At 39.6% G+C, this 12,069-nt stretch overlaps 1 protein-coding gene across 1 annotated transcript in view; it reads left to right on the top strand.

The window, feature by feature from the left end:
- The window catches only part of dnah7 (dynein, axonemal, heavy chain 7), a 54,892-nt gene that overhangs the window by 1,849 nt on the left and 40,974 nt on the right, over window positions 1-12,069 (top strand). Inside the window, 16 exon segments of the mRNA XM_018682245.2 lie at window positions 63-135; window positions 233-358; window positions 800-919; window positions 1,463-1,646; window positions 1,763-1,942; window positions 2,049-2,129; window positions 2,131-2,322; window positions 2,551-2,678; window positions 3,242-3,320; window positions 3,530-3,754; window positions 3,940-4,086; window positions 4,462-4,641; window positions 5,704-5,844; window positions 5,933-6,010; window positions 6,012-6,301; window positions 7,348-7,534. Coding sequence (XP_018537761.1) covers window positions 63-135; window positions 233-358; window positions 800-919; window positions 1,463-1,646; window positions 1,763-1,942; window positions 2,049-2,129; window positions 2,131-2,322; window positions 2,551-2,678; window positions 3,242-3,320; window positions 3,530-3,754; window positions 3,940-4,086; window positions 4,462-4,641; window positions 5,704-5,844; window positions 5,933-6,010; window positions 6,012-6,301; window positions 7,348-7,534 — 2,411 coding nt within the window.

The raw sequence follows: 12,069 nt of genomic DNA, 5'->3' as shown, positions 1-12,069 counted from the left end.
TGCAAATCATAAGAATTTTCTGCTAAAATATTGTTTGCTTTGACATTCTTTGTTGATTGCAGTGAAATACACATTCAGAGATTCAAGAGAAAGTGATGAGGACAAAGTGAAAGATCTGCCCCCTCACAGACTTGAGTAAGTCAGCGGGATGTTATGCAGAATGTTGCACCTTTACCTTGTGAGAGGTATACAGCCTCTTCTTTATAGTCCCTCTGTTATCTCTCACTGTCAGAGTGGAGGTTTTGCCAAAACCATGGAACAAATCCTTTGTCCATGCCCGAAAGAGGATGAGAGATAATCTTCACTCTATCAACCCGACTATGCTACAAGTGCTGTATCTTTGGCATGTCTCTTACAAGTAAGTTTGCTATGGTATCTTTCCTTTTTAAACTTCGATTGAAAGTACATCCCACCTTAGCTTCATCAAGTTTACTATTTTAACTAAATAAAAAACAATCAAATGTTTGATTTTTACTTCTTAAAATATTTTTCATCATGTTATCTTTTTAATACTTTTATCACAAGTCAGGAGCACAACATGTAACAAAAATAAGTGATTCTCATGGTATGAAGACAATGAGCACATACAGTGCCAGAGAAGTGATGCAAGGCATACATTTATACTGTGGAGAAGACATTCTACTGGAAATATACTAAATAAATGCAAAATCAGTCTTCAGGTTACTTTTGGGGACTGCCCCAGACCCTTTACAGTATTTATAAGCTCCGAAGCAGTATTTGCAAATGCTCAGCTATCAACCATATCATCATCTTACCCTGTTGGATGACCTCCTTGCAGAGATGTCCGTCTAATCGATGTACAGGAGTTTCACAGCAGAGAGGAGTCCATGGAGCTGTCTGCGTTCCAGCAAATTGTCACCAGACATGTTGATAATGCCAGAGGAATCCTCTTCAAAAAGTGAGTCCACATCCTCATTTAACACCAAGAAATCTGTTCTTTGTTAAACAGCAGTTAGAATAAATATTTCTTGTAATAATTGTGGGATTGATGAACAGATTTAATAAATGTGCATTGAGCAGAGCTGAGGAATATTTATATACAAAAAGAAACATAATGTCATTTTTGAAAAACAAAAGCAATCTAAAAATTTCTAGATTATATTTCTGTTGCTCAGGATAATATAAGCAAATACAGCTTTAAGTGAAATATGGCTGTTTTGGATTAATATTGTTGGTAGGCATCAGAAGCTATTATATCAGCTAATACAGCACATGTTCTCTTCCACATACCCAGGTGTGTTTTGTGAATCATATATTTGAGTACATTAACATATGTGACTAACATTAGCTACATTAGAAGTCGGTGTAGATCAACAACACTAATCCAACAGTTAGGTTATGGGTTATTTTGTGTTATGACTATCTGACATTTGCACGTATGCTGAGTACATACCAACACAGTCCCTGAATATAATCTTAATCCATCTGTTTTCTATATCAGTTGGATTCCTGAAGTGCAAAACATTTACTACCAGGGGTTTAGACGCAAGCTGGTGCCTGCCCCTAGCAACATGGCCAAGCTATCGTCTTTCTTCAACTGTGTGGCTGCACTGATGACCTCCCAGCTGCAGAGCCTTGCAATAGACTCAATGAGGGACTATACAAGCCTGATTTCCCAAGACCTGGTAGAGGAAAGCTTAAAAACTTCAGACTCTTAATTAGATGAATAGGCAGACAGTTTTAAGGTTAATTTCTTGATTCATTCTTTTTCCTTGCTTTGGTTTGTTCTCCACCATTGTAGCAATCAGAGCGAGCCTATGAGCACTCAGGCTTTGTGCTGCATCTGATCCTGGAGGACAGGGAGATCAAGTTTGAACCGGACTTCAAACTGTATGAGGAGGCCTTCATTAATGTCTATGAGTTCATGCTCAGGTCGATCAGCATGGTGCCTCGACTGGAAACCAAACTGTTCCCTGAGTGGGTAAGAAAAGTGTGTGTGTCTGTGACATCTATGAAGAACTACCTATATTGTCTTCTTTTACCCCTGAACAAAAACCCCATGTAAACTCTACTTAATACCTTCCCAGCCAGGCTCCCAATTTGGCAGCACCCTAAAGCCCATCATCCTGCCGGAGATCCTTGAGGCCCAGCAGGAGGAGGTAGCACAGGGTGTTCTGGGCCGAGTGCGTCAAGCCCAAGGAGTATGTCCATGAGTATGATAAATACGTCACACTGGTGTCCAGGCAGGCGGAGGAAGATGTGGAGGAGTTCCTCAGTGAGCAACACTCCTTCCAGGAAATCATGATGGAGGTGATTCACTATCAGCAGCTGGCTGACCAGATCCAGTTCACATCATGCAAGGTACTTGATCAGCAAGGTGGTAGTCACCAAAAATGAGACAAACATTATAATGTGTGTGTAAACAACAACAACTATTTTCAAATCTCAAAAGCAACAGTCTGTAAATCTTGATGCTGACTGTGAGTACAACTCACTGCTTAATTGAAAATTTGCTGTCTTCTACATATGTCACAGGGCATTTTCTTGATATATATTTATTGTGTCCCTGACCTTTGCTGTGGGTTTTAGGTTGTACGTCTCGGTATGTTTGAGATCCAGTCCCATAAGCTGATCCAGTCTCTTATCAAGCGTGCTCAGGAGCTACAGCAGAAACTGATCACACGCATGCTCCAGGATCATCAGGAAATCAACAAGAAGTCAGTTCAATGAAAACATGAAAACATTTCAAAATGCCAGCTGAAGCTAGTTATCATTTTTTTAAAGCTGACAGGGATGAACAGCAGTTTCCAATGACACACCTCTGACAGATTTACTGTTAGCATTTTCTGAATGTTTTGGGTGCTCTAATACAACTACTGACTCTGCTGAATGTGTGAAGTTATAGGGGTTGATTACACTAATTATCAAATCTGATGGATGCACTTCTCTTCATGAACAGGTGGTATTCATCAGTCTAAAAGGAGTGATTTGTGAAAAGTTTGTACAACAGAGTTTGGTAAATCTGACTTTGAACATTTGTCCTAAAATTCTCTGATTATTTTCTGTGAGGCATTTTAGTACAAGACTACAGAAATGTCCTTGCATGAGGCCCAGCGTGCAGGTCACAGGGGACATCTATTGGTACTGTTTTTGTTTTCAGACCCAGAGTTAGCTGCTTTATCCCAGTGGTGCTTTTTAGCTCCAAGCTGTGCCATAATAAGATTGTACATCTGTGAGACCCTTTGTATATATCACTGAATTAATGCCCTCCCTCTCACAGGCTCTGTAATGAATTTGAGAAGATTGCAGAGAAGGCACTGAGCACCCCACCTGACACACAGAAACTGATGGAGCTTAAGGTAACTTATTTAGCATTTTTTAAAATCTTTTCTTTTGGTGCAGGATGCTTTTTGTTAAAGGCTGTCGGGCCAATATAAACCTTATGCTACAGAAAGCCTGAACATTTTTCATTTTATGCTATCTTTCATTTCACCCTTCTATTATAAACTATTGTCGCTGTTTAAATGAAATACGACACCGGATTGTATCACCCTGTGCTCCCATCCAGGCCTACATGAATAAGGTGGAGACCACAGAGATGCCCATGTTGGAGCAAAGACTGGCAGACTCCAACACACAGCTGTGTTTCCTGATGGACTTTGTCACCCTCTCACCACTGGAGATGAAGCTCAACACAGAGACCATCCAGTGGTTTAAGCGCATGCCATCCATCTTCAGAGAGCACCAACACATCATGACTGAAAAGAGAGAGCAATATCAGAGTGCCCTCAAGGTCTGTGTTTCTCCTAATCTATTGTTTTCTATTGAATTACTGCTCTCTGCTGAATGTACTGGATATCTTTGCATCCAAACTGTAGAACTGTCTGATTAAATAGTTAATGTCAAGGTAAAGTGGGGGAAAAAAGTTAATTGCTAGAAAACAAAGTGTGTGTTCCTGTGTGTGTGTGTTCATTCCAGATGTGCCGTGAGCGCTTTGTGGAAGAGTTGGAGAGCTACAGTGCACAGGTGGAGGAGTTTACCACCTTCGGTGAGCTGACAGATCTCAGCAAGTACTTGAAGAAAGCCCAGGCCCTTAATGCTAAACTGGAGTTAGCCTCAGATAAGGTACAGCAGGACTTTATTACTCAAAAATATATGACTCGAGAAACAGTGGAAGTAATCTCTAATGTATAGCAATGACCATAGTTTGTGAGATCCCATTGTGTGGTGTGATCAAAGCTGAGTATTTGATTTTATTTTACATTCCTTCTCCAGTGTATTGTTGCACTGGATTACAGTATGTGCTTTTAAGTATTTAACCTCTAGATGGCAGCATTGGCTGTAGTAATGTTCACTCACAGGAGCTGTAACAGTCTTCATCAGGTGTTTGTCATCCATACACTGACACTCATTTATCCATCTATCTTTTCTTTTTATTTCTTTACTTCTTTCCTCGCTCTATCCTTCCTGCTCTTCCAACCATTTTACCACTCTGGGAAGATTAATGATTTCAATCTAGAGGAGGAGGCCTACGGCTGGTCTGTTTCCCAGTACCCAGAGCGTAAGAAGATCCAGGATAAGCTCACACCTTTCCTGCGTCTCTATGAGACAGCCACTGATTTCCAAAACCAGTATGAGCAGTGGCTCCACGGGCCACTCACTGGTGTGAACCCAGACAAGGTACGAGCAGTGGAAAAATGACTTTATCTTGAGTTCACAACAAACACTGTATGAATATGAAGCTGCTTGACAATGACATCACTTTATCTTTGTTACAGCTCCAGTGCTGCTTTGTGCCGTTGAATGTACTTTAAAGTTTGAATGAGTTATATATAGATGTGGATGCTGGAGAAACTACAGAAGCCATTTAAAGTCCTGTTATGTTTGTTTTTCAAAATCATATTCAATCAGAAATACTGAAAATATACTGGGAATGTTTCTGTTGTGCATGCCTATTAATTAAACCTAGTTTAATTAGGCTGCTAATGAACTGCCACATGAATTGTCAAAGTCTGTAACAGTATTTCTATAGGGATAGCATATTTAGCACTGTGAAAGTGTGAGCCCTTCAGAGGCAGCTCAGGAAGAAAACTAAGTGTGAAAAAGCTGCCTCCCATCACTTCTCACACTTCACTGATTTCAAAACACGCATTTCTGTTAGTGTAGCTCATCATTAAGTTCTCTAAGCAGTGAATGACTGGGTGCTGTCAACCTGTGTAAAGAAGGGTGAAACTGTTCTGCAGTAAAAAAGAGTTAGTGTCCTCATGGTGGGTGTGTGTTCCCATAGATAAGTGGTGATTGTCAGTGGTAACAGAGGAATCTGGAGATTATTCTTTGTTTGAAACGCTGTATTTTTTGAAAGCTTTGAAAACTCTCTCCCTCTTAATTTAATCTGTTAATATGCAGAAATCTTCAGTTATTCTGGTTTCATCAACAGTAACACTACTGCTAATTTAAAAGCTGCTTCTTTCACATACTCACACACAAATACCTACACACTCATTTATGGGCTTCCACCTAGCATTTGTGTGAAGTGAGATATCTCTTGTTGAAGACAGAGACATGCTTGTCCACGTTTCTGAGTATACTGTTATGTTAAAGCAAGACAACTCTCTTTTTCTTATGGTAGCCATTTTGTCTTCTGACTGACCTCTGTCCTCAGTCCATATATATACAGTATGAATATTTCTAGCCATTTAAGTTATTTACAGTGTCTTTGTAATTTAAACTCCACCCATCTAGGTAGAAGGAGATGTTGGTAACTACTGGCGCACTCTGTACAAGCTGGAGAAAGGCTTCTCTGAAGTTCCCAAAGCCCTGAGCATAGCCACCACTATGAAGGCTAAGGTGGAGGACTTCAAGGAGCACATTCCTATGGTGCAGGTAAGACCCTAACAGTATCATTTATTATGTACAGAAGTCAAAATGGCTTTGATTATTTGAATCATAGCTACTTTTGCTTTCTTCATAGGTGCTGTGTAACCCAGGCCTGCGTGACCGCCACTGGGATGCCATGTCCGAGATCGCTGGCGTCTCCCTGCAGCCAGGCTGACGATCAGGCCTGTGTGGCTCAGTTCCTGTCCATGCGCCTGGAGCAGCACCTGACCAGCTTTGAGGGAATCAGTGAGGCAGCCAGCAAGGAGTACTCCCTGGAAAAGGCCATGGAGAAAATGGCTGGTGAGTGGGGCGACATGGAGTTCAGCCTCCTGGCCTACCGAGAGACGGGCACCTCCATCCTGTCCTCTGTGGACGAAATCCAGATGCTTCTGGACGATCATATTGTGAAGACACAAACCATGAGGGGCTCACCCTTCATTAAGCCTTTTGAGGTGGAGATACGGTAAGAAATAAGATTAGCTTTGCTCATTTTGCTCCACTCGTTTGGGAGAGCAAATCATTGAAATATATTTAGATTATATAGCAACTAAAAGACCCTAACCTCTAAAGTTAACTTGTTCCATAATTTGTTTTTTACAATAACTGTATCACTGAACAAGTAGTAAACTAGAGCAAATAAATAAATAAATGTATATTCATAGACTGACAGTGAATTATATAAATGCCACAGCATATGTAGTAAAGTACCTACTTACCCACAACTGTGCCACCAGGCACCAGAGGACCTTAATTTTTTAATGGGGTAATAAAAAGTCTATTAATTTAAAAATTGCTAAAGAGCCTTTCAGTATTCTACCCCACTCTACAGAGGTGAGTGACAGTCGGTCTCCCATGGTGTCTGAGCTGGAGCATTTAAATTTGTGGAACAATGAATCAACAGTACCTCTTTCTGAAGACCTGAATTGTTTGTTTGTCTTGGAACTATAATTCAAATATTCTCTGTGATACTTAGAAAACAATGATTTCAATTGAGCATACTGCATAATTCATTCATTACTTTTCACTTTTTATCTCCCTCTGAGTTCAGCAAATCATAAAAAATTCCTCATCCTCTAATTTGTGCGATTGTTGCAATATTATGTTTCTGCCAAGCACAGTTTGACACAGGATCCCCTGCAGCTTTTTAAATGTATTATGTATTATTGGGCAGGATGCTAAAGCAGTTACTGTAATGCTAAGTTTCTGATGACCTTTTTTTGTAATATCACATGAAAACTTTGTAATGCCATTATCTAGCTTGGTGGGTGGGAGAAGATGTTACCGCAGTGAGGATAAAGCCAGCTGCTGGTACTAACCACAAAGCACAGGATATCTGGCATCAAATGCAAAATACAAACACACATCTAGGGTTCCCATACACCCTTAACATCTGTGACATTAAGCTGAATGAGTAGTTATTTTCAGTAGCTACTGAGTTATTTAAATGTTTAACCTTCTTGACATGTTAAAAGTAGATCCCACTCCACACATTATCATTTTCTCCTCTAGGGAATGGGAGGGCAAGTTGCTTCTCCTCCAGGAGATCCTGGATGAATGGTTAAAGGTGCAGTCCACCTGGCTTTACCTTGAGCCCATATTCAGCTCCCCAGACATCATGACTCAGATGCCTGAGGAGGGACGCCGTTTCACAACCGTTGACAAAACCTGGAGGGACACCATGAAGCAAGTTTCCCTGGTGAGTTGTTTGATTTCATTATTATTACAACAGGATGAAAGAATGATTAAGGAGACCATCTTTAATACAAAGAACTCTCTGCCTGTTGGCTGACCTTTGTCTTTAGGAGTCATAGTGAAATCACTGGGCTCCAAAGACCAGGAAACAGTAGTTGGCCAGAACAGTAAAGCCACCCTTGATCATGTTTAGTGTTCTAAGTGGAAAAAAAGTCTTTAAAAAATCTTGGTAGGTTGTACGGTGTGCAACTCTGTTATAACCGTCTCTACATGTCCTTAGACAGGAGTTGTCACTCATGTAGAAAATAAATACCCCACATACACTAGCATGTACATGTTTTTGTTTAGTTTTTTTTCTGCTGGCCAGTAGTCGATCCATGGACTTGCTGCTCAGAGCATTTTTACACCCATGTGGAATGGGCTCTTCTCAGGTTGCCCTGTACAGGATCTTTTTAATAGGTTTTGTTTCAGCTAATTAAATCTTGGTTGAACAGGAACACATACAACCGTCCAATCGATATATTGACCATACGGAGCCATTTACTACAGAGTAGTTGTTGTGTTCTAATAATTTCTGTTTGATTGGAGTGATAATGATCCTCTGTAGCTGAACCACACATTCACTGATGCTGGTCAGTTAATATTCAGAGGCAATAGAGTAAATCTGAGACTGAATCTCTTCCCTCTCTGTCTTTTTATCTCCTAACTTGTAGCACAGTCAGAAGTCCTGTAGCTCTGCAAATACAGATCTGAACTCAAGTACACAGCTCGGGCCCAGTATATTACAATGTACTCATAAAAATATAAGGTTGTCCACTGTTATCAGACCAAAATCATTATGCAGCTGAGACTTGTATGACAGTGTAAAAGAAGTAAAAGACAGAATAATGCAGTAGAGGCAGAAAAGAGTATTTAGACAGAGCTAGGCCTGGAAAGACGGTGCAGAGAGAGGAGGGAATCAGTCGGGAAAAGATAGAGAGCAAGACAAAAACAACAGAACGAGGATAAAAAGTGAGTGTTGCACCAGCCTCCTCAAAGAGTTTCCAAAGGGTAATTGGCGTCCTCAGTAGACCTGAAATGAGACACATCAATTTCAGGCAGTGTCCTCCAGAAAGCCCGGGCTGACTGCACCATCAAATAGAAATTATGGATTTTGTCTGGAAGGGGCAGGGCTGTACTGAGCCACAAAGAAAATGAGGTCACCAAGGGACAGGGAGCCTACACAGTACAGAGATGTGCATGCATACTGTCTGGTCTGCTGTGAGTTGTGTGCACAGTTATGGAGCATGTTGGCACAAATGTTAGCACAGTAACTTTTACACTTTCTTTTGTGCTCACCCAGTTTCAGGAAAATATGGCCCTGTTTCTCAAGCTTTTGTTAAGTTCAGTGAAGTTAACTCAGTGTACACTCTATGCATGCTGGGAAATCATTCTCATACTTTCTACTACTCTCTCATTATGCCATAGACATAGACTCAGAATTTTTCATGTTAAGATACAATTAACCCTACAGATAAACTCAACAGGGACTATCAATATTTGTTTTGTCTTATCAAAATCATTTAAGATGGAAAGACCAGACAACATTTAAAATACTGGTCCTGGTGTCTCTCTTTCTAACATGGATTCTTTTGTGTTATTGTGTTGTGTTAATGTACTATAGCACATGCAATTTAGCTAATATTGATGTGTATGCACCCATATAATTAAACTTTATCACTAGATTTTCTTTATGTGTATAACAATACTGCTGAGTATTTGTTTTTTGTATTTTGTATTTAACTGGTGAGCCTCCACACAGCTGCTCGGTTACCTTAATGGGCTTAGACAGTCAGGAAAGATTTTTCTTTGTTACCCGCTGTTTGAATTTAATTAGAAAGTAAATAAGCTAATAATTTGATGTTGGCATTTTCTGCCTTTAATTGATTATGTAGTCTCAGGATACTGAAGATTAATAAACAGATACCTGTTTCACTTCTTACTACTGCTTACTATTTCACGACAGTGATATGAAATACAGGTAATGACAGGATACAAGGGTTCTCAACCCTGTTTCCACACAAACAGCTCCTACTGTTTGGAGAGGAAATCAGTTTTTCTCTTTATAGTGTAAGGAAGACATATGAGCACATTTAACGGCACAAAATGTTAACTTGAATGAATATTAGAGCCAAAAACAGAAACCTAAAACTAACTTCCATCATCCTGAGAATATCCTAAAACATATTCTCTATTAAAACAGTCACTTGTAATTATGTGTAGTATGCTCATTGACCTTGTCTTTGCCATCTGACTCAGCAGTGAACGGAGGAACTGCTTAAAGTACTCTGCAAACATAATTTAGTGCTTTTTCCCCCTAATAATTCTGCCAGTCATCTACAGGAGGTGGCTACTCCCCTAAAGGATCCCCAGAGGTCATTTGAACACAATAGTTAATTAATAGAATTCATAAAAATACAACAACTAGTCTAATCCAACAAAACCTACAATGTAAACTATAATGTCCATATGTTTTAGGGAATCTCGGGGGTTGGGATTGCACCTAAGTAAAAAGTAGGGTTGTCACCTTTTGTCGTTAGATATCACTGATGATACATGATGAATCCAAACAATAATAATGGGAATGTCAAATCTACTTGCTCCCTAGGACATTGCAACGTTACTTTACTTTTCAGCCGCAGTTTTTAGTCTAAATGATTGTAGAAACAAACCTCATTAATAATTTAAAATATTTTACTTTTAACTAATGAGAGGAAAGGACTGCATGTACTAATATTTAAAGATAATGAAACGGGAAAAGTAAAAGTATGATTTGCGCTTTTGTATCCAATGTTTTTAAAGCTAATGATTCTAATTCACCATACCATGTAGGCCAGTGACAGGAAAAACACTCCCCCCACCCCCCTGCATAGGCGTATACTGCATCAAAATCTGACAAATAACACTTTCCTTCACCTCGTCCATAACATTGGTCAGCAGTGCATGAAATTGGAATCATCTCAACTCCATAATACCAAACAACAGTGTAATCAAAAAGGCAGGCTATGGGCTCTCCAAGTCCAAAAATCACAAAAGAATGTGATGATTTTACCCAGGCTATTGTCGTCAGATCAGCCACTGGGAGCTGCTCAAGATCCACTGATCTCCCCTCACAGCCTTCACACCTCAACTTCATTTTCCTCCACTTTTTTTCCACTATTTGCTTCCTGCTTTAATGTCATTTATCTAATATTGCATGCACATTTGCAGATAAAATGGGGGAAAATCAATTTAAAAGACTTATTTCAATGAACCTGCTTCCTTTTAACCATGCAGCTCACCACACCCCTGCCCCCTCTGATGAGCTGAGGAAGGGAGAAACAAATCACCCTCTACAGCTTATGGAGGAGATGACTGACGTATTGTTTACTGACAGACTCATGGTTTCACCCAGTAATAACATAATAATAGTCAGTAAAAGAATACAAAGATGTAATGTGTCTTAAACACTGGTGTATGTCAGTAGAAATATACTTTCTTAAGGTGATTTTTTTTCCCTCACACAGATTGTACTCCATCTATATCAGCTGTGGTCAGTTTGTGTCCCTCATTGAAGCCATCTGTACCTGCATAAAATCTACATTAACACACATAATACATGCATTAGGACATTGTTGTCCCTTCAGTGTGCTAATGAATAGCTTCCCTCCGGCAGACTGAATCCAAAAATAACCCTCTTCTTACATTGTCCTCTTAAAGAATGTGCCAAAATCACATGGATGAAATCTATGAGAAACAAGAATCATAGCTCATCAGTCAGACACCCTTAGCCAATTGTTTGACCCATTGAAACACAATCAAATCAGGCTTTTTGTCTGTGTCTCTCATCCGTTGGCCTTACTAATAACCTTGTTCATTTAATTTAGCTTTTAAAATAAGTGTCAAAATGGTTTTAATTCACACTATTTGTTTATTACTTATTATATGGTGAGCCCAGAGGGAAAAATGCCACTTCAGAATAAGGCAACAGCCCATGCCTCCACTTCAGTCATCATAAAAAATCAATAGTAATCATGAGAGATCTAAAATGGTTATTATCTCATTCTAGATAGTCTTTGCAATTCCACAACATTCTTTTGAGCAGAGCTTGAGGTGGATAAAAGTGTCTTTTAATGGCTGTGCCTCCTTTTTTTTGGACAGTGTCAGCGTTACAAAGCAGAAGCGGTGCCAAGTCAAAGCCATGCAACACTGTTCCTCTTTTTTTTGTTGTTTTCCATATAACATCAATTGTAGATTCCTCCATCCGTTACTGTAAATCTATTTGCATTAGACTCACTGCCCAGTTTTGAACATCTATTTTCTTGCAGTTATACATCGAATTATAAATGCAGGAGTCTCTGTCTGTCTGTATTTCGATTTTCTTGACAACTGCTCAGCCGATCAACTTCAAACTTTATGGGTTTAATGCCGAGTTTTTTGGTTGAATGGTTACCGAGAAAATCGTCAGAGATCTCTCCATTTATTTTAGACTGCATTCAGTTTTACTATATCTAGATGCTT

The sequence above is a fragment of the Lates calcarifer genome, linkage group LG1 (assembly GCF_001640805.2).
Source record: "Lates calcarifer isolate ASB-BC8 linkage group LG1, TLL_Latcal_v3, whole genome shotgun sequence".
NCBI lineage: Eukaryota > Metazoa > Chordata > Actinopteri > Centropomidae > Lates > Lates calcarifer.
Note: the sequence above shows the minus strand (reverse complement) of the source record. Positions and strands in the feature narration are given on the sequence as shown.